General features: G+C 43.9%; 4 protein-coding genes across 5 annotated transcripts; 2 read left to right on the top strand and 2 right to left on the bottom strand.

Annotated features, from left to right (window-relative positions):
• Positions 1 to 739: 739 nt before the first annotated feature.
• Positions 740 to 1,913, bottom strand: gngt2b (guanine nucleotide binding protein (G protein), gamma transducing activity polypeptide 2b; the record flags this gene model as incomplete). Its single annotated transcript, XM_083788176.1, has 2 exons — positions 740 to 871; positions 1,830 to 1,913. 2 exons carry the CDS (start codon positions 1,911 to 1,913, stop codon positions 740 to 742), a joined length of 216 nt encoding a protein of 71 aa, XP_083644302.1.
• A 2,908-nt stretch (positions 1,914 to 4,821) lies between these two features.
• Positions 4,822 to 6,087, top strand: LOC310874766 (dynein regulatory complex subunit 2-like; the record flags this gene model as incomplete). The annotated part of the gene is made up of 1 exon (XM_083787629.1): positions 4,822 to 6,087. The coding sequence occupies one exon, from the start codon at positions 4,822 to 4,824 to the stop codon at positions 6,085 to 6,087; it is 1,266 nt and encodes a 421-aa protein (XP_083643755.1).
• A 3,662-nt stretch (positions 6,088 to 9,749) lies between these two features.
• LOC310874765 (dynein regulatory complex subunit 2-like) lies at positions 9,750 to 11,006 on the top strand (the record flags this gene model as incomplete). The annotated part of the gene is made up of 1 exon (XM_083787628.1): positions 9,750 to 11,006. One exon carries the CDS (start codon positions 9,750 to 9,752, stop codon positions 11,004 to 11,006), a length of 1,257 nt encoding a protein of 418 aa, XP_083643754.1.
• A 4,981-nt stretch (positions 11,007 to 15,987) lies between these two features.
• mxra7 (matrix-remodelling associated 7) lies at positions 15,988 to 22,678 on the bottom strand. 2 transcript variants are annotated; one of them, XM_083788173.1, is made up of 4 exons: positions 22,062 to 22,678; positions 19,866 to 20,178; positions 19,311 to 19,401; positions 15,988 to 16,924 (listed from the first exon to the last, which is right to left on the bottom strand). In XM_083788173.1, the coding sequence occupies exons 1-4, from the start codon at positions 22,287 to 22,289 to the stop codon at positions 16,810 to 16,812; spliced, it is 747 nt and encodes a 248-aa protein (XP_083644299.1). In that variant the 5' UTR covers positions 22,290 to 22,678; the 3' UTR covers positions 15,988 to 16,809. The 2 variants fall into 2 exon arrangements, with proteins under 2 accessions (XP_083644299.1, XP_083644300.1); XM_083788174.1 differs by having other exon boundaries at positions 19,866 to 19,899.
• Between the last annotated feature and the right edge of the window lie 99 nt (positions 22,679 to 22,777).

Below are 22,777 nucleotides of genomic sequence, written 5' to 3'. Positions count from 1 at the left end.
GATCTGGCCCAGTTTGAATTACATTCGGCTCACCCCAGAGTTGTTTTCGGAGACCATGCAGTCAGACCACTATTTGCTGTGACGTTTGTAACCACCTGTTGGAAAAACATCTTCCACAGCGAAGTTCCAGGCTAATACCTACGCAGTGATATCATTCAGGCTATACCAGGCTGTAATGACAAGGTCAAGGAAAACTTGACAAACATACAGAGACAATAACATCGGCACCCAGACCAGGTCAAAGCTTTGTACATCTATGTGTGTTTAATTACAAATTGACCAAAGGTAACATATACATAATACAGTATATATAGATCAGTGACAGTTGACAGGGGGAGGGGCGTTCTGTCCGAGTGGAATAGTAAGAGAGCGGCGACACGCTCTGATCTGGCCGCAGAGCGGGGTGGTGCCTTATGGGCTATAGTTCCAAACATCGGAACTATCCCATTGAGATGAGAATGAGCACTACTTCCGCATTCCATTGTTACGATGGGAGGCAACGCTTATAGTGTCGCCACTCTCTCACTAGATTACTCTGGGTTCTGTACAGTACAGAAAGGAATCAAAACATCACACTGAACATCACACCGTCGTCCGAGCCTCCGGCTCTTCTTCCCCGCGGATATTCTACAGGATGTAGGAGTGACTGGTGGTCAAAAAAATAAACCCCAACAGCGGACTCGTCCTGTGACGTCGGTCGGTCGTGCTGTGTGTGTTTGTGTGTGTGTATGTGTGTGTGTTATGTTATAGTGCAGCCCCCCCCTGAACCCCCCTTGTAGGGGTTCTTCTCCTCCGAAACGCCTTTGATCAGCGGGTCGTCTGCTGCCAGCCCCTCCACGAAGTCGATCGTGTCTTGGCAGTTTGCACCGACCTGTTGTTTATAGTCAGAAGGACGATGGGGAACAAAACACAAGCGTGAGTGAGTGAGAGTGGGTGGAAAACAACGGTGAATATAGCCCCGTATGTTACACCTTTTCTTCGATGAATTGAGAGATTATTTTGCGATGAAGGGAAACAAGCCAATAGGCATTCTTGTGGGTTTAATTTAAATCCTCTTACTTTCCTGTGATTTTTCCCCCCTGCAAACTGTTAATATTTCAATCAATCAATCAATCAAAACTGTTAGTTGTTTTTTAAGATGCACCATGTCACTTAATTTCCTCTTCTACCTATACCCGGATTTGAAACAATCCGGTTCAAATCCTGGGGGTGACATTTTGACCATTGAGTTAATCCCCTACTTGCTCAGGCCAGAGGGTTAAAACTGAACCTTGACCATGTCCGATCTTTGTGTCTACTTGTGTCGACACATGATTGATGACGCCATCTAAATGCCTCCATAGAAGAGCAGGGGACAAAATACAAAAACACCCCAAATTGTATGAGTTGTATTGCATTAAACATACTCTACCGTACAGATTGGACACAATTACATTTGACTTATATAGAGCCGTTTGAAGTACAATGTGAGGTTTGAAGAAATGTATATAAAATTATGATAAAATAAACGATTATGACTATTGATAGGTTAAAATACTGCCTGTACTTATGAAATAATAATGCACATCGTACACATCATTGAAAGCACTGGTGGGAAGCCGACATAATAAGGGTTTATTAAAGGACCACTTCACCACTTTTAAACCTATCTTCATATAATAGGTCCTCACTAATAATCATGATAAAAATAAATTCAACTCAGTCTGTCTCATATAGGAGGGCTGTGGGCAGTTCAGAAACCCGCCAATAGAAACTGCAGGCTTTCTATAGTCCTAAAAAGTTGCAATGCAAAAATGGAAGCCATATCGTTCTCACGATTGTTGACTCACTGCTGTGCGTGGGGTGTCAACTTCCATCTTCAGCTGAGCCAGTTCCATCTGCAGGATCTCCTTGTCTGACATGTCCCGAGCCATGCTGGCTGTGTGGGCGACACAGAACAACATATTGGTTCATTAACCGCTGATATACAACACCTGATACACAACAATGGTTCATAGCCCTATAACACAACCAATGCAGTGTCGCAAATACTATATTATAGATTAGAATACTATATTATAGCCTAGCAAAAGGCTACACATTTCTATAATTTTTTTCCCCGTATAGTAAAATACTATATTATAATATAAATGACGGTATAGATATGAGTAAATTACTGTATAGTATTCTAGGTAGTATGAAACTGTCTATATCATATTAACCCTATTCTATATATAGGTATAATGCTATATTATAGTATTCTATTGATTACTATATTAACCCATTCAGGACGGGAACCCCTTTTGGTGTTTTAAGCATTATGTTATGCTTTAGCTATTGAAAAATAAAATAAATAAGCAAGCTCATAGCGAGGCACCAAGTGCCGAGCTACGAGCTTGTCGATCTGCAATTTTCTTTTTAAATAGCGAAAATGTGGCACAAATCTTTGAATATATTCTTTCAGAACGAACGTTTTAAACTCAAATCTTTGCTTCTGGGGGGGGTCCCTGGAACAACATATTATATATGCTGCATTTCCTTCCAAATTCAGCCTGAGGTGGTTGTAGTAGTGGAGTGAAATAATAAGAAATATAGCCTACTCAATGTAAGACAAAAAATGAGACATTCATTACCTGTTGAAAGGTGGGGTGATGCCCGTTAAACCAGAGAAAAGGGTTGTTGAGAGAGACCAGGGCCTCTCCGTCGACTTGTTGTCCGCTTGGCTTCCTTCTCTCTCACACTGAGCTGCTCTTCTCTTCTGTCGGTCTGATCCTTCCTCCTTGGCTTTGGGTTAAGGGGGGAGGGGTTTGGCCTCCGGATGTCACCAATCCCCCTCCCTGAGCAGATTAAACAATCAAGAGCCGTAATTCCCACAAGCCTCACCTCACCTGAGCAGGAAGAGAGGCCACTAGCCAGTGTTGCCAAATTGGCTTATTTCCCACAACTTTTGTCTTGTTTTTGTCAGGAGTTGGGGTGGGAAATGGTGAGTCGCGGGTTGCGGTTTTTCTTTTTTTTTGGGAGGGGGGGGGGGGCTTGTTTTAAAAACACTGTGGCTTCTTTGGCAAATTTAACAAGCCAACATATACTAATTATATACTATAATAGAATTGTCTCCACCAGGCCGAAGGCATGGGGAGAGAGTCTGTTTTGCACTCCGTCCATCCGTGTGTCCGTCCGTCTGTTACCAGGTAATCTCCGGCACCGTTAACCCGGTCGATGCCAACGATGAACCTCTGCCGCAAATATTCCAGAACGGCCTGTTATAAGCGCCACCAGGAGGCCGACTTTTGAAAAACTATTTTTTGTTATATTACTACTCCAGATTTTGGCCAAAAATCCCACAAATCGTTACACATCTCTATAGTCATCTGTTCAAGACGGATATGTCCGATATTTCATATTCCATCCTAATTGGCTAGCATTGGCTATCAGAGTTTGCAGGATTGGCCCGTTTTGAACAAAAAGCCTCAAATCATGAACGCAGCGTGCAATTTACGTGAAATCTTTCACAGACTTTCCTACTAGGCTGAGGAATACATCCCACCCTTTTCACATTGGCCTGTTATAGCGCCACCAACAGGTGGACTTTAGCCAAACCCATTTCTTTACATTACTCATACAGATTTTATCGATACATAATCGCTATGACACTATCTCTACAGTCATGTGATCAATACGGACTTGCTTTTATTATACTAGGACATTTTAAAGCTACCGGTATTCTTAACAATATAGACTAATCATACACTTCAATGCAGCCAGATAACATCAGTATATTGTGACATTAAAAATCACTGAATTGGCCTGGGCCGTGGCTCAGCGGTCCAGGCACCTTGGCTGGTATAATCCAGTCTGGCAGTGTGCCGCGGGTTCGACTCCCGATCCCCACGGCCTTTACTGCATGTCTTCCCCCCCCCCCATCTTTCTCCCCATTTCCTGTCAGCCTACTGTCTGTCCCTCCATAAAAAAAAAAAAAAAAAAAAATGCAAAAGCCACAAAAAATACAGAGAGAAAATCACTGAATCTATTTTCTTTGCCCACCCCTGAGCCCCACTAGCCCAGTTCAGAGCTGTATAAAAAACTCTCCCTCATGCAGTGCCAGTAAGTGACATTTGCTGTGGGACAGGACATGTCATTGATCCTGTGTTAAGCCCCCCCCACTCTCTTCACACCGTAAGCCATTTTCAGGATCTGGGCTAGTCTCTCATCGGCTCCAGATTAACCCCAGACGCATGGCGTCACTGTGGATTAACAGCGGCAGCGTATAGAAGCCACCAGAAGAGCCTGCAGTAAAACAGACCGAATGTTTGTTGTTATTGACGACAGTACATTTAGATTTTAGTTTTATAGTTATTTGAATACATTTAGTTTTAGTCAAATATAGTCATAGTCTATAATCTATAAATCTATATAGTCACACACAGATCTATATGCTCAGATTTGATGTAGGTATAGTTTAACACGGAGGGTCGAGGTGGTTAAACTGAAGTGGTATTGATGAATTCCAAATATTATCAAAGTAATATTAACATAATTAATAAAGTAGCGTATAAAAACAATATTTTGTATGTCTCTTATCGGAACATAATGCTGAACCTATCAAGCAGCATCTTGGAAATGTAATATCGCCTACGTCTTCCAGAACAGATGGTTTAAGGCTAATGTATTTCTATTATGTAAACAGCCTGTAATTACGTCTTCGGGAAACACTGATGTCAGCAATTACCTCACCTAGGAGTATATAACATATTTACTATTTGCTGTTGATCATTCTGAGCTCTGCACAGTGGAGTCACTGCTGCATGTTTATACAGTGGAGTCACTGGTGCATGCTTATACATCATGGCAAAAGAAAAGGGTGGCAAGAAGGGGGGAGGTAAATCGAAAGGACCCACAGACGAGGAGAAGGTCCAGGAACTCATGGCGAGGCTGCAGGAGGAAGCCAAGCTGAGCATTTACAGCACACAGCAGCTGAACTTCGCGCGGATGAAGGTTCAACGCAAAGAGCTCGCGAAGGATCTGCGCAAAGACATCGACCTATCCAAGGTCAACTTTGACAAAGTGCTCAAGATCAAGAATAAAATCATCGAGTCTCTGGCGGACGACCTCAACAAGTCAATGGAGCAGGCAAAGCAGGCCCAGGACTCGCACCAGGAGTTCCAGAAGAAGCTGCAGGACCTGCAGCTGATCAGACTGGCCACTCTGGACCAGCTGTGGAGAGGCGGTCAGGAAGAGCTGAGCGCCGAGTTCAACTCGGAGAGGGACGAGATGTTGGTGCAGCATCGGGAAGAGATCGACTACCTGAAGGACGTGTCCGAGGTGATGCACAAGCGCGACTTTGACATGCGCTTTGACGCCAAGCTGAACTACCAGAGTCTCACCAACGCGCTGCAGAGGCTGCAGATCACAAAGAACGACCTGGCGGCGAAGCACATCCTCGACCAGCAGAAGAAGAAAGACGAGAGGGACGATCTCAAGATGGACGAGCAGGCGTATGAGAAAGCAGAAGCAGAATTTAAGGTGGCTCTGAAGGCCATGGAGGCCCGCTGCTCCAGAAAGAGCATCCTGGTCCAGGAGAGGAAGCTGCTGAAGCTGCAGGCCCAGCGGGACACGATGGTGGGACAAGTGGGGACGGGCGTCAACGGCAACCAGAGGGAGTCGGCGACCGCGGAGAAGAGAGCCAGCGTGGAGAGCATGACCATGAAGGCCACGCGGATCAAGTCGCGGATGAGCCGCGAGTGCACGGCCGCGAGGAGCCGCCTCACGAGGCTCGTCATGAACACCAGCTCCGCCGAGAAGAAGCTGCGGGACACTCGCACCAAGGGGGAGAGGCTTCTGTTTCGGGCACAGATGTGCGACAAGATAGACGGCGAGCAGGCCAAAGGCCTGCGCTCGAGCTCGAGCACGGAGACGCTCGACCCGCCGGCGGAGCTGCCGCCCAAGGACATAGCGGAGGCGATGGCGGAGTATCGGGAGCTGGAGCCATTCTGGCACCGCTATAACAAGGTTCGACTGGAGCAGCTGTATCTGAAGAAGGAGGAGATTGCTCTGAAACGAGAGAACAAGTACCTGCATGCTGTCGTGCGGCATTGCACTCCCTTCTTCTGAGGGAATTAGGACTATATTTGCAGTTATTATATATAAAGGCACTGGTTATCAACAATGGGTCCAGGGACCCCTCATGGGCCCTCACACTATAGGATCGGAGAGTTTTGGGAACCGGAAGGTTCCCACATCAGTTCGATCCATTTGCTTCCTTACGTATTAATCAATAAGCTACAATGACCTACAATGACCCCTGGGGGTCCCAGTGTGCACCAATTAATCAAACTAATCGATTTAATAAATTATAGAAATATTATCGATAATAAATAACATAACAAAATAAAAAAATAAAAAATATATTAAAAAAATGTAAAGTAGTGAAAATAGCAGATCTACAAACTTACAATGCGTTGCATCGCGACAAACATTAAACGTTTATTTTAATGATCAACAAATCTGTAGCTTGTATCAGTGGAAATAGTATACTTTATTTTGTTCAGGTTTTTTGTTCTCAGTGATTTTGGGCCCACATTGGAAATCTCCGCTCTAGAGGAAGAGTCAGAGCCCTATAGACGTTTTAGAAATAACAATCCTCTTTCCATATTTATAGACTCAGGGGGTTCTCTGTTAGGACCTATTACAATGTATAATGGAGACGATGAGGTTTGGCTCCGTTTGGAGTTTGAACGAAGACAGGGCCGGTGTATATATAGGCCACATAGACAATGGCCTAGCGCGGCACATTGCCTAGGGCGAAAGATTTCCTAGGGCGACAGTTAGAGGAGCTGGACTATATATGGTATGGACATCATTGCTGGTTCGTGTCCCGTTCTGTGAAAAGAAAATTGCGCGAGTCAGGAAGGGCGGCCCCGTGGGATGCGGCCTATAGGGCGCTAATTCCCTAAAGGCCGCCGCTGAGACTGCATGGCCAATCACATCGCTTCCCTCCGCCGGACATGCTTCCATGCAGAGACTCTTGGCCACTGATCATACCCCAAACTATACAATATCTTTTTTTACAGACAGGTTTGCTAGGCTAGTTTTTGTGTTACTTTTCGTGTTTGTGTCTTTAAGAGGTGCTATGAAGCCCCTCCAACAACGTCTGGCTTTCATGTGGCAGCCATGTCTATATTTTGGTGTAGATCGAAAAAGCACACACCAAGTAAAGTGCAACTCCGGTCCGTTTCATTAAGTATAGAGAGTCTAAGGGGCTACACAGATTACATCTCATGGTTATTATTATTATATTCCAAATAATATATTATTATATTACACGCAGTGTAGGCTATATAGAAACCTGGTCTATATTCACTGTATAGCCCCTCACGGTTCTCCAACCTTTTCATGTCAAGGACCCCCAAGGTAATATTATTCAAATGTTTTTTCTTTTTTGGTAAAAATCTTTGGAAAAATTGCATAATCGACAAAATCTACAAACTCACAACGTGGAGGCCCATGAATTCTTAGCCTGGTTAATAAACCAGACCGAATCAGCCGTTGGCAAAAATAAATTGCCTACCGGCGGATTTCGGTCTGGAGAGGCTCAATTTTACGCCCATTTCCTACTCCAGAGAATGTGGCCTCCAATAGGGACACGGTATGCAATATGGGCGGGCTTTGGTACAGTGATGTTCAATGCTTGAGACCTTTGACTGACAGTAGCTCTGACCAATTGCGTCAAAGAGAAAATGTTTCCCTGAAAATGAAATCCAAGCTGAGCCTACCCAGACTAATATCCCGCGGATCCGTGCGATATTAGTCTGGTTTATTAACCAGGCTAATGAATTCTGTCTCTGATACCCACAGCCGACACCGGCTCACTTTATTATTGGCTCAGGAGGAATGCGACAAAAACAAAACATCTCCATACATTCAAGGCTTCATGGCGTATAGTGTAATCGATATATAGACAATAAGTAATCTCTGGGGTGAACTGTATTCCTGTAAATAGCCGGCGCGCTGTGTGAGCTTAAATAGCATATCCGTTGAAGTGGTTTATAGGCTGATTATGAGGCTATAAACTAATTTGGCTGTGGACCCCCTAGAACCCCCTTTAGGACTCCTGGAAGGCCCTGGACCACGCTTTGAGAATCACTGCCTTAACCCATTCTGACCTGAGATCAGATTCATACGAGGTTTCTCCACTGGACACACACTGGTTCTGATGAACCCATTCTGACCTGAGATCAGATTCTAAAAATGTCAGTCGTTTTTTTAGATTTTTCAAAAATAGCAGACCTACAAGCTCGTATCGCGCCACTCGGTGGCGCGATATGAGCTTGTAGATCTGCTATTTTTCAATAGCTAAAGCATAACATGATGCCAACACCAAAATGGGTGCCCGTTCAGAATGGGTTCAATGGTAAATGGTGCATTTAAATATAGCAAAGGCGCTTTACATATAGTTACATATAGTGCATTATATTCACACACGCATTCATACACCGATGGCGGGGGAAACCATGCAAGGCACCGACCTGCACATCGGGAGGAATTAATCTGGCAGCCGACAGGCTTCTTTTGTTTAAAGTGGGAAATTTGGTATATAGCCTTTTTTTATTGGCCTAAAATATTGTCTATATACATACATTCATGAATCCACTTGCTGACCGGCTGTCACTATTGGGCATTTTTCTTTTCATTAACATCCTATGGCAGACAAAATGGCAATCAAAAATGTCAAACTTTCCTTATGCATTAAAGTAGCATGTGACGTGTCAAACTAGGGGGTTTTCATGATTCTGAATCCATTCCAAGCATTAGTTTTGCACAAAAAACACTCCTTGGGCTAAAAACGGCCACAGACGTCATGACAAATGTGATGAGGTCAGCACATTTTGGGCAAGTGGCTATGGCCATTATTAGCCCAAGGAGTGCATTTTGTGCAAAACTAATGCTTGGAATGGATTCAGAATCCATGAAAACAAGGAAAGAGTGACATTTTTTTTTACATTTTTGTCTGCTATAGGATGTTATAATTAATGGTAGGATCACAAGAAAACCCTATAAAACAAATTGCCCAATACAGCCGGTCAGCAAGTGGATTCATCCGTATATAGACAATGTTTTGGGCCCACAGGGATCAAAGTAGTAACCTCACGGTTCCCATCCAGCTGCTCTATACCGGTCACTCCAACCCGACCGATGCTCTACCGGTCACTGCACCCCTGAGTGACCGATGCCCTTAACCCATTCTGACCTGAGATCAGATTCATATGAGATTTCCACTGATTTCCACTGGTCTGATTAACCCATTCTGACCTGAGATCAGATTCTAAAAAATGTCGGTCGTTCTTCGATTTTTCAAAAATAGCAGACCTACAAGCTCGTAGCGCGCCACTCGGTGGCGCGCTATGAGCTTGTAGATCTGATATTTTTCAATAGATAAAGCATAACATGATGCTGACACCAAAATGGGTGCCCGGTCAAAAAGTGCCTTGTCGTAAAGAAAGTAGCATTATACAAATCACATTCTGTACTTTTGTATACTTTCAAGCAGAATCTTGTCATCGTAATAATACACATTTCCAGCACAATATTCTCACTTATACATCTTCCAGTGTATTTATATTCTTTTTTTCGACCTGTAATTCCGTATTTGGGCATTGAACGGTGTAAATAATGACCTCACCAAGGGTGAGGTCGTTTATATATTACATTCACCGTTTGGTGGTTATTCATTAATCTGCACACAGTGGGAGCACTACCACACTACTATATACGTTATGCCGCCCAAGAAGAAGGACGTCGGGCCCTCGGCCGAGGAGAAGCTCCAGCAGCTTCTGGACAGGCTGAAGCGGGAGGAGGAGCTCGGCGTGGAGAGCATGCAGGAGCTGAACATCGTGTGGCTGGGCGAGTTCCGCGACTCGCTCAGCGAGGACCTGCGCCAGGACCTCGACCTGTCCCGGCAGCTCTTCGAGAAGGTGATGATGAGCAAGAACCGGGTCATCAGGTCCCTGGCGGGCGACCTGATGGACTCGCAGCAGCAGCAGGCCCAGGCCCAGATCTGCCACCTGCAGTTCGGCGACCGGCTGCAGGCGCTGCAGGAGAAGAGGCTGGCGGCCGTGGACACGCTGTGGACCGGCGGCCAGGAGGAGCTGCGCCGAGAGTTCGACGGGGAGCGCGACGAGAGGCTGGCCAAGCACTGGGAGGACATCGGCTACCTGAGGGACGTCTACGAGGTGATGAGCCAGCGCGCCTTCGACATGAAGTTCTACCAAAGCCTGGACTTCGAGAGCCTCAACGAGGCGCTGGAGAGGATGCAGCTCGCCAAGACGGACTTCGCCACGAGGGACATGGCGGCGCACCAGGAGGCCATGGACAGGAAGGCGGCGGCGCTGCAGGAGGACGAGGACGAGTACGAAAAAGCGATAGCGGAATTCCGGGCGGCCCTGCAGGCCATGCAGGACCGCTCCACCACCAAGAAGATCCTGAAGCAGGCCAGGAAGATGCGGAGGCTGCAGAGGCTGCGGGACACCATGGTGCTGGAGAGTGGGGGGCAGTTCTCCGCGGACGGCACGGGCAGCCAGCGGGAGCGCGAGTACGAAGACCTGAGGGTCAACACGGACAAGGTGAAGGTGAAGGCTCGCCTGGTCAAGCAGAGGATGACCCGCGAGCGCCTGGGGGCGAAGGACCGGCTCACCAGGCTCGTCATGAACACCAGCGCCACGGAGAAGAGGCTGCGGGACATCCGCACCAAGGGGGAGAGACTCCTGTTTCGCTTCGAGATGTGCGTCAAGCTGGCGTGCGAGCAGGGGGGGAAACTAGCGCCCTGCAGCACGCCGGAGGAGGGAGCGCACGCGGCCGAGTCGCTGTCCAGGGAAACGGTCGAGGCCATGACGAAATACAGGGAGATGGAGCAGTTCTGGCAGCGCTACAACAAGGCTCGACTGGAGCAGCTGAATCTGAGGAAGGAGGAGGCCGCTCTGACACGAGAGAACCAGCACCTGACCGCTCTGGTGCGGCATTACACAGAGTTCTGAGGGGGTTCAGTTAGTACTACGTCAGTAAACAGAGTTCTGAGGGGGTTCAGTTAGTACTACGTCAGTAAACAGAGTTCTGAGGGGGTTCAGTTAGTACTACGTCAGTAAACAGAGTTCTGAGGGGGTTTAGTTATAGTACTACGTCAGTAAACAGAGTTCTGAGGGGGTTTAGTTAGTACTACGTCAGTAAACAGAGTTCTGAGGGGGTTTAGTTATAGTACTACGTCAGTAAACAGAGTTCTGAGGGGGTTCAGTTAGTACTACGTCAGTAAACAGAGTTCTGAGGGGGTTTAGTTAGTACTACGTCAGTAAACAGAGTTCTGAGGGGGTTTAGTTATAGTACTACGTCAGTAAACAGAGTTCTGAGGGGGTTCAGTTAGTACTACGTCAGTAAACAGAGTTCTGAGGGGGTTCAGTTAGTACTACGTCAGTAAACAGAGTTCTGAGGGGGTTTAGTTATAGTACTACGTCAGTAAACAGAGTTCTGAGGGGGTTTAGTTAGTACTACGTCAGTAAACAGAGTTCTGAGGGGGTTTAGTTATAGTACTACGTCAGTAAACAGAGTTCTGAGGGGGTTCAGTTAGTACTACGTCAGTAAACAGAGTTCTGAGGGGGTTTAGTTAGTACTATGTCAGTAAACAGAGTTCTGAGGGGGTTCAGTTAGTACTACGTCAGTAAACAGAGTTCTGAGGGGGTTTAGTTAGTACTACGTCAGTAAACAGAGTTCTGAGGGGGTTCAGTTAGTACTACGTCAGTAAACAGAGTTCTGAGGGGGTTCAGTTAGTACTACGTCAGTAAACAGAGTTCTGAGGGGGTTTAGTTATAGTACTACGTCAGTAAACAGAGTTCTGAGGGGGTTCAGTTAGTACTACGTCAGTAAACAGAGTTCTGAGGGGGTTTAGTTATAGTACTACGTCAGTAAACAGAGTTCTGAGGGGGTTTAGTTAGTACTACGTCAGTAAACAGAGTTCTGAGGGGGTTCAGTTAGTACTACGTCAGTAAACAGAGTTCTGAGGGGGTTCAGTTAGTACTACGTCAGTAAACAGAGTTCTGAGGGGGTTCAGTTAGTACTACGTCAGTAAACAGAGTTCTGAGGGGGTTTAGTTATAGTACTACGTCAGTAAACAGAGTTCTGAGGGGGTTTAGTTAGTACTACGTCAGTAAACAGAGTTCTGAGGGGGTTTAGTTATAGTACTACGTCAGTAAACAGAGTTCTGAGGGGGTTTAGTTAGTACTACGTCAGTAAACAGAGTTCTGAGGGGGTTTAGTTAGTACTACGTCAGTAAACAGAGTTCTGAGGGGGTTTAGTTAGTACTACGTCAGTAAACAGAGTTCTGAGGGGGTTTAGTTAGTACTACGTCAGTAAACAGAGTTCTGAGGGGGTTTAGTTATAGTACGTCAGTAAACAGAGTTCTGAGGGGGTTTAGTTATAGTACGTCAGTAAACATCAGAATGAATGGAATTAATTCTCAACGTCAGGGTCCTGCCGGGACCACCGGTGGTCCAAGCGACGAGAGTACAAATCGGTTCTGTTTCTTAAATTAACAGAACTTCTACGGAGCCGATTGATGTCATTTTCTGTTTGTAAATATCGTTTCAGTGTGTAAGACGAGGCAAAACATGAGTTGAACATGGTAGACATCCATCCCTGCCTATCAATTTAGTTTTTTAGTTTTTTGCCACCCTGACATCCAATAGAAAACACCTGAATCTCGTGCGCTAATGGGCTGATCTACAAGACATATTATTTTCTTACATGACAAAATACTTTATTTGAACTTTAAACATGATCTGAAGAGTGCGCAACGAACAGAAGCACGTTCTGTTACTATTTTATTTGACTGGCAGTGGAAGCTATTATATGAGTAGTCTTTTCTTTGTCCATATATAGCGGATACGGAAACGATGTGTGTGTGACAGTGTGTGTGTGTGTGTGTATCTGATTTTGTCTTTCAACACCGCTAGCCTACTACAAGAAACTGCTACTATCTGAGGCGATTCATTCCTATTGCCTCTAGTGAGATATCCCTAGTTTAGCCTCCAGCTAACACCGTATAGCGAATGGCCTTATAGCTCAGTTCTTCAGTGTTTTTCAAACTTTTTAATTTACGAGGATCACCAAGATCGATACTTACTGCCTTATGCAACCTTATTACTGACTCTAGTGCCTTATGCAACCTGATTACTGACTCTACTGCTTTATGCAACCTGATTACTGACTCTACTGCTTTATGCAACCTGATTACTGACTCTACTGCCTTATGCATCCTGATTACTGACTCTACTGCCTTATGCAACCTGATTACTGACTCTACTGCTTTATGCAACCTGATTACTGACTCTACTGCTTTATGCAACCTGATTACTGACTCTACTGCCTTATGCATCCTGATTACTGACTCTACTGCCTTATGCAACCTGATTACTGACTCTACTGCCTTATGCAACCTGATTACTGACTCTACTGCCTTATGCAACCTGATTACTGACTCTACTGCCTTATGCAACCTTATTACTGACTACTGCCTTATGCAACCTGATTACTGACTCTACTGCCTTATGCAACCTGATTACTGACTCTACTGCCTTATGCAACCTTATTACTGACTACTGCCTTATGCAACCTGATTACTGACTCTACTGCCTTATGCAACCTGATTACTGACTCTACTGCCTTATGCATCCTGATTACTGACTCTACTGCTTTATGCAACCTGATTACTGACTCTACTGCCTTATGCAACCTGATTACTGACTCTACTGCCTTATGCAACCTTATTACTGACTACTGCCTTATGCAACCTGATTACTGACTCTACTGCCTTATGCAACCTGATTACTGACTCTACTGCCTTATGCAACCTTATTACTGACTCTACTGCCTTATGCAACCTGATTACTGACTCTACTGCCTTATGCAACCTGATTACTGACTCTACTGCCTTATGCAACCTGATTACTGACTCTACTGCCTTATGCAACCTTATTACTGACTACTGCCTTATGCAACCTGATTACTGACTCTACTGCCTTATGCAACCTGATTACTGACTCTACTGCCGCCCTTATGCAACCTGATTACTGACTCTAGTGCCTAAAAGTTCAGACTTCAATTTAGATATTCGCCTCGGTTCGTCCCGTTTGTGCTGCGCTAGGTCACGCCTGTGCAGCTTCTCGTCTTTGCATTGACTTTGTATTATGCTGTCGTATTATTACTAACTTCTTATTGCCTGATTTAACCTTATTGCTGACTCGACTGCCTTATGCTGCCTTATTACTAACTCCTTATTTAGCCTCATTACTGACTCTACTGCCTTATTGCTGACTCTAGTGCCTTATGCTGCCTAATTACTGACTCACTAGTGCCTTATGCTGCCTAATTACTGACTCACTAGTGTATGCTGCCTAATTACTGACTCACTAGTGTATGCTGCCTAATTACTGACTCACTAGTGCCTTATGCTGCCTAATTACTGACTCACTAGTGTATGCTGCCTAATTACTGACTCACTAGTGTATGCTGCCTAATTACTGACTCACTAGTGCCTTATGCTGCCTAATTACTGACTCACTAGTGCCTTATGCTGCCTAATTACTGACTCATCCTATTTTGTTTGAGTGTGCTGGGTCATTACTACAACAAGATCAACAACAACAGATCCACTCATCCACCTGTTGGTGGCGCTGTAACTGGCCAATGTGAAAAGGGTGGGATATATTCCTCAGCCTAGTATGAAGTCTGTGAAAGATTCCACGTAAATTGCACACTGCCTTCATGATTTGAGTCATTTTCAAAAATCCACCTGTTGTCTGTAATTCACTCGTCCGCTAAATGCCAAAATTGTACTACTGACTCCCTATACTGTCCCTAGATACTGCCTTATGCTCCCTGGCCCTTATTACTGATTTTGACGAACATTACTGTTTGTTATTGTACTTTAATGTGGCGAAACAAAAAACTTTGTCGTGTCTTGTCGTTTGTCTCTGTTGTTAGAACCACTGAATCTAGTGAGAGGGGTGATGCTATTTCACACAGTGCCTCACACTGCAGTGTACTATCACTGTCACTAGAGGGCAGCAGAGGTTTAGCTTGCACTGTGGCCCACCTGCACTTGCTCTCTTCCCATTACTTCAGCTGTTCAAAAATAGACAATTGAAAAAGGCACTTCACATAGGGAAGAATTTAGAATACTCTTTTTTTTTTTAGCAACATTATCTCTTATGGGGACCCTCTCACAAGATGTTTTAGATGGGTGTCTGTCTGTCAGGTTCTCTTACCCTGCCTCTCTGTCCTCCTCTGCTCTGCTGTCTTCATCGATTGATTCAATCAATCAATGTCTCAAGGTCTGGGTGCACTGCCTATATTCCTGTCTGCAATGAAGAAGCACCACTTTAATGCTTTATGTATTATTATTTATGTGTATCAAACACACACTTGTAATCTGAAGTAATTTGCCAAATCAAATTTGGCAGGTACATAACACCCTCCTATCCACACACACGCCCGCATGTACGCACACGTCAGTTTAAATGTTTTAGGAAAATATACATACAACGTACACCTGGGGCATTCCATTGCAGTAAGAATGACTGTATGACTTGTATGACTTTTATGCATGAGGTGACGATCTTACTGTAAGATCGACACCTCATGCTGTAATTTTACATATTGAAAATGAAAACACCTGGGGCTCCATTTTTGTCCATGCCCTTATCTCTAAACTTTTTTTTTTTTTTTTACTATTTTGCAAAACATTTTTGAATAGTTAAAATAGCCAGTCTACAAGCTCACAGCGTGTCGATGTAGATCGGCTAGTTGAACTTAAAAAATGGTTTTCAAAATAGTAAAAAGGGCTTTAAAAGATGTAGGCCTACATATGAAACATGACACACCCACAAACACACCACACAAAGTTAGAGGAACAAAACATAGGCTTTCTTTTCATAACAAAAAAAAAAACAGTACAAGAAAGAAAAATGTTTATTTATAACAAATTTTATTTGCACAAACTCAAAAGACAAGACATATTAACAAGGATGTTGTGTTATTGGAAACGAGTGCTTCTAAACGCTTTACACTTATCAATCACCTGCACAGACTTTATTGACATAAGATACATGTCTATGGTGGATTTATTATGAAACTAAAACATTGCAGATAGGAAGAGGATAATTCAAGCTGCAATGTTGGCGAGTTTAACATTGTTTAATGCAATCAGATAGGACTTTTCTGTGTGGATGTATGGGCTGTCAATCAGACTTTCAGGACTTTTCTGTTTGGATGTACAGTATGGGCTGCCAAGGCCAGAAAGTAGTTCTTCTGCCACTCCATAGGCGTTCCCGCATAACTTACGGCTACAACGATGTCACGAGCATAGCCTTTATTCAGAAATAGCAGATAATGATAATATACAACCTCACAGCAGCGCGTCACTTTGTGGCACGCTGCGATCTTGTACTATTTTTGAAATCTTTGAAGGTGTGAGAGAACTATACCGGTTTAGATAGAAGGCATTCTGTAGAACTGGGCCTCAGATCTCAACGAGGGGTATACAATAAACCTACAGATGGAGTACAGTTTGAGCTGCTGGTCCATGGCTCCTTCAGATGGAGTACAGTTTGAGCTGCTGGTCCATGGCTCCTTCAGATGGAGTACAGTTTCAGCTGCTGGTCCATGGCTCCTTCAGATGGAGTACAGTGACAGCTGCTGGTCCATGGCTCCTTCAGATGGAGTACAGTTTCAGCTGCTGGTCCATGGCTCCTTCAGATGGAGTACAGTTTCAGCTGCTGGTCCATGGCTCCTTCAGATGGAGTACAGTTTCAGCTGCTGGTCCATGTCTTCCTCTGCCACGTCGCCGAATGTCTCCTGGTTGTCCTTCAGCAGCTGGAAGATGGCCGCTAGCTGCTCCCGTTGAACCCTGGGAAGGAAGGAAGTGAAACATCAAATCAATCATGTGTACTACGCACATTCCAAGACCTGACATCATTGGGTCATTTTTAAAATCGTCTCATATATTCAGTATTTTAGCCGTGACGTAAGCGCCCCCTCCAGAGATACTTCTGGGTCCTACATTTGTGTCGCTTTTGTGTCCCCATAGAGTTATATTGTGTCCCTCCGTCGGACTAAATCTGAGATGAAAACAACCACGAAAGTCTCATTTTACCGCTTTCCTTTCCTTGCAACAACAACGCTACTGGTCTCCCAAATCTGGCTGTGACAGGCCGTCTGCCCCACACTGACTGAATACTATCGCCATTTTATTTCATTGTGTCAACTAAATCCTCATTAAATGCAAACTGGACACAAAGATTTTGTTGTCGTTGGATAAGATTGTGTCCACAATTCCATGCTGTATTGATGTTGGTACCATTAGGAGAGATAACGGGCAAACGTCGGTCAAAATAACAATTCTTCTACATTCTCTAATTGTGTAGATTAAGTAATGCAGATGTGTAACAATAAATAAACTCTTGAGAGTGTAAAATGAAACCAAATGGACCGTACAGCGTACGGGGTCCATTTGGTTACCAACTCTTCATTTAAGTTTAGCTGGGGGCCACCTGGAACCCAGTTGAAAACCACTTCTCTATGATTGGCAAACCATAGTTTGGTGGTGCCCCCTAGTGGTGGAATAGAGGAGAAGCCTTGGAGGATTAACAAGAGCACTGACGTGTGTGTGCCCTTCAGTCACATTAGAGGTTAAGCAAAGCAGGCTTGTTTGTTTCAATCAACACCTCCACTCAGCAGGACAAAACAGTGCAATACACCGGAGAAAAGGAAATCTAACTCGGAGTAATTACATCATAGATAATTGGTTTTGGAAATGGAAAATCTAAACCAGAATAATGGTTTAGATAATTGGGTGTGAAGGGGGGGGGGGGGGGGGGGTGTTAAAAGCCATACGTTTGTGAGGTCTCTCAGATTACTGCGATGGGACTGCAATACTATATGCAGGTCGCTTCCTGGCCACTCTGGGGTGAACATTTGTGTATATTATATATTTTACATAACGGAGCAGTTCAAATGCAAATGACACATCCAGAGCTCACAATGTTTTGTTACATGGGCTTGTTTTTCTTGACCACTGTGTTAAAACGTAATTTGCTATTTCAACAGATGCTGGGTTCATTGTTTACCTGGTATCCTATAGCATCAATCAATGTACACATTATTATTTTGACAATATATTGTTTTAGACCAGGGGTCCTCAACTAGAAATGATGAAGGTCCACAAATATTTTTTTGAATAAGACCGAGGTCCGGTCCCATGCGCAGCGTCCATCGGAGAGCGGGGCTCTATGCCCGTTTAGTATGGTCAAGCCAAGCTTATACAAATCGGATCGCCTTCCACCCAACCAATAATGGGGTGCAGAGTGCAGTCCCGGAGTGGAACTCCAAATCAGGCCGGGAGTTATACGCCCTGGCAGGCCACACTGCGCGCCAGAATTTTGGGGGCCCTTGGGGGACATTTTGGGGGCCTTTGCAGCAATTTCACATGAGAAATGTACCATCTGATGTTATTTATATTATTAACTTAAAAAAAAAAAAAAAAAAAAACTTTTTTTTTTTTTTTTTTTTGTGGTCCGCAAAGAGGTGGTCCGCGGTGTGTCCACACTTTTTTCAAAAGGGGGCCATATTAGAAAATATGAAAACACCCGAGGGCCAACTAACTACATCTCCTCGACTGACGTAATGTGCCTTTGGACTATAACAACGTCACATGCATATGCGTCTCATTTAAACAATGTTATGTAACTATCATTACTTAAATAACTGTTTCTATATAAGTGGTGCTCAATATTTCATGTCAAGGACCCCAGACATTGTCTGTAATTGGCCGCCGACCCACATCTGAAAATATGTTGTTCCAGGGACCCCCCAGAAGCAAAGATTTGAGTTAAAAACACTCTCTGAAAGAATATATTCACAATTTAAAAAAATATCAGATATGAGCTTGTAGATCTGATATTTTTCAATGGCTAAATTACTCCTTAAAACACCAAAAGGTAAGCTGAGGGTTGTATAAAATCTGTCCCTGGGCCTCTTATCAAAGACCATGCAATGGAGCAATATGGCATTTCCTACATACTGCCTACAGGGAGTTAGGGCATTAATTTCTAGTCATTTTTACTAGTCGACTAGTTGTTTAACTACATATTTGGTAAAAAATAAGGGGGCCGTCATAATGGCTGACTTTACACGCTGAAACTAGACCATCTGCTATTTTCAGCATGCAACCAAGTGTACTTGGTAATTACTTATACTGGATCTCCAGTCGACTAGTAGAGTTTGATCACACTTGCCTTCGTTCATCCTCCAACTCGTCTTTCGACATCATCGACTGCATCTGTTGTGTTCGCACCGCCCCCGGCATGTACTTGAATTCTGTGTCATCTGTGGAAAACAGGGAAAGAACTGAATGAAATTATGTTTTAGGACCTTAAAATAAATAGCTGATCTGCTAATTCAAAATGAATCAGCTATTTCCGCTATCTTTGAAGACTGTGTGAACATCTTTCAACACATTTTGTGTATACAAATGAATGGACGATTATGTAAAATTATGTAAAATAACTGTGTGTGAAATGTAATAATTGGGACAGGCCTACTGTACGCCATAAGGATTCTGTACTCTCACACTACACACAGTAATGATAATACATTGATTTATTTGCATAGCACTTTTCCAAACAAGGTTACAAAGTGCTTTACAGAACACAGTAAAAGAGCAGCATGATTTACCATAAAAATTAAAACACAATCAATGGGTAAAAACAAAAAAAAAGTGATTAATAGTGTTCGCCTCCCCCGGGCATCGAGGCGAGACTTTGGGGACGACCAGGAGGATTAGTACTCACCTAGGATGCCCAGGCTCTCTGGGGGTCCGTCGGCCTGGGAGTGAGAGAAAGCACATTTTAAGAGCTCCGTATCAGACAGCCCAATGTACGGCCTGTGACCCCTCCCTGGCGACGAGTCTACGTCTAAACTAGATGCAGGCTCGTGGCCGGAGAGTGTCGATGTGAACTGTTCAACTGTTGCTGCTGCTGTTCCAAATTCTTCAGTGTCTAAACAAGATGTAGGCTCGTGGCCGGAGAGTGTCGATGTGGACTGTTCAACTGTTGCTGCTGTTGTTCCCAATTCTTCAGTGCGAGGGTCGAGGTGTGACTCCTCCTGTCAGAGAATTAAGGGTGAGATTGGATTGGCAATTTTGGAGCTATAATGCCATAGTTCTAATGTGATTTGCTGATGAACTTGTTTTTGAATGATGTTAGTTAGTGCCCCTGAGGTCAAAAGCACCTTGTCTTGTGTAGCCAGACATATCACATGTCCGCTTATAGGCAAATATTACGCCTGGTGAGATTTAAATTCCATGTAGGAGCTGGAACAACGGCTGCTAATAAATCTGACCACACCCCAATATGAAGGACTGTCCTAAAGCAGGGGTCTTCGACTGTGGTTCGGACCCTAGGGGGTCCTTAGAGTTGCTACAGGGCTGAGGTTTATATTCAAAAACCTGAACCTAGCATTAGCCGAAAATAGCAGATCTACTTAAGCTCTCCACCATCCAAACCTTGCCACGGTTTGAACGGTGTTTCAATTCAGCCCCTCTGACCACATGGGTTGCAATGATTTGATCATGACATGGAAAGGTAAATCAATTTGTTAGCTCAGGTTACATTTTCATCCCCCCACAGATCTGTGGCTGTGTGGACAGACCTAGGTCACCTCTCCACCTTCCCCCACACACTCTCCATGGGCGGTGTTTTGACACCCTGTGCCAGTTGTGTATTGTAAAGCAGTGGGTTCCAACCCTTTTCATATCAAGGTCTATTATTTATTCAGCATTTGAGCCACAACGGACCAGCATTTGATGACATTTAGCCTCTCAGACCCCAAAACTCAACATCAATGCTGTAGGCTATTGATGTTGGTGCCATTAGGAGAGAGAACAAGGCAAACATTGGTCAAAATAAAATAAATTTGTGTAAAATTAAAGTAATGCAGATGTCTATCAATAAATAATAAAGTCATTTTACAACTCTTCATCATCTAAGTTTAGCTTTTTTTCCAGACATTTGAAAATAGCAGATATACAAGCTCACAATGCATTGCATGCATGTTTAAGCATGTTCTAATCATGTATATACTTACTCTTTTTTTTTAAACATTTCCCAAATAGCCTATGTTATTTTTTAACACTTTGGACAAAACTATTATAGACAATTTGACATCACACTTGAGATATGTTCATCTGGATGTCCCTATCAGGAGCTCATCGTCATGTTGGCTTGTGGTGGACATTTTTGTCAACATTAAATTTTTTCCACAGATATTCGAAATTAGTGGGCAATAATAATAATAATAGCAGAGACACATATGAATGACCATAACAGGTCTGTAACTCGGACAGTGTTCCAACTCTCAGAGTTAAGGGGGTCTTTGCAAATACAACATTTGAGGACCAGTACTATAGTGGACCCCTAATGTGCCTGCCATAGTATCATAGAAAATAATTAATGTCATATAAATAAGAAAATAATAAGAAAACTATACAAAAACCTGGAGAACTGCCAAGAAAATAGGCTAGCACGTTTATCATGTTGGTGACCCCTGTGTGCAGTGGTAACCACCCACTCCCTCAAGGATCCCCAGGGGTCCCCGGAAAAATTATAGTTTGTAACCAAATATGGGTCTGTAACTCTGAGAGTGTACAACATTCGGTTCCATTTGTACAGTACACTCTCAGAGTTAAATTAACATAGGTTTTTTTTTACAATATAAATTGAGGGTCCCAGAGATGGGGGTCCGTAGACTAATGCATGTCAAACTGGGGGTCCTTGAAATGAAAAACGGTTTAAAGTGACTGCTATAGAGCCGTACAAATGGGGGTCCGCAGCGCAGGCTAATTATGTCAATGTGGGGGTCCTAGCTTGCCATGAAAAGGTTTGGGAACCGCACTGCCCCCTATATAGTGCCCATCCCACCCCCTATCCTATCCTGTTACCAACCACACACAGCAGTCACAGACTACAGTAGGCTACTACTGTACTTACAGAAAGATGATCTTGGGATGATCTAGCGGTACTTAGTGCTGTGCAGTCCTCCACTGTCTGCTCGTGCAAATTATGGACAGGTCGATCTAATCCCAGTCCTCCAGCCTTTTTAGTCTCCCTCGTGGTGGAAGTGGAAGCGACGTTAGAACTCTTTAGAAATAAAGCCGTTGCCACAACAATGGCGAACAGTGTGAAGATGACGGCTGATAATATAAAAGTTAGATCCATTATTAAGTGTTGTTTTTTTCCAGCGCGCTGTTGACTTATGTTACGGAGCCTATATTAAACGCAGCCTCTAAATAGCATTACAACGGTGAGCCTCCAAAGGGTTTCTCCCCGCTATGTTTTATAATTCAAGCTGCAATAAGCATCCTGCACTTTGTCCTCCGCTGAAAATAATATCAACATTCAACACACACACTACGGTGTGTATTACAGTCCCATAGGCCGGGCGGACTGTTGGCTTGCGCTGTGATTGGACAGCTGGTTGTCAAGGAAAGACTGATTACGCCGGATTGGATAAAATTGGTATCCTGTCCTGAGAATATATTTTTTTATAAAAAATAAAAAATAAAGAGTAGGAGACACAGGGAAGCTACTTATTATTACAGCACGGGCTTTAGGCTGTTATTTTATTTGTATTTATTTTTTGCCAGTGGATCTACTCACTCACAAATAGATTATATCTTCTGCTACTGTGCACAAAATATATTACA

The sequence above is a fragment of the Protomyctophum parallelum genome (assembly GCF_964188405.1).
Source record: "Protomyctophum parallelum genome assembly, chromosome: 17".
Lineage (NCBI taxonomy): Eukaryota > Metazoa > Chordata > Actinopteri > Myctophiformes > Myctophidae > Protomyctophum > Protomyctophum parallelum.
Note: the sequence above shows the minus strand (reverse complement) of the source record. Positions and strands in the feature narration are given on the sequence as shown.

Bases quoted from the DNA above. Each gene is read 5' to 3' on its own strand.
- mxra7 (XM_083788173.1), bottom strand. From the start codon at position 22,289: ATGGATCTAACTTTTATATTATCAGCCGTCATCTTCACACTGTTCGCC. The intron at 20,179-22,061 runs GTAAGTACAGTA...ATTCTCTGACAG, and splicing joins CATCCCAAGATCATCTTTCT to GAGGAGTCACACCTCGACCC. The intron at 16,925-19,310 runs GCAAGTGTGATC...CTTCCTTCCCAG, and splicing joins GAGTTGGAGGATGAACGAAG to GGTTCAACGGGAGCAGCTAG.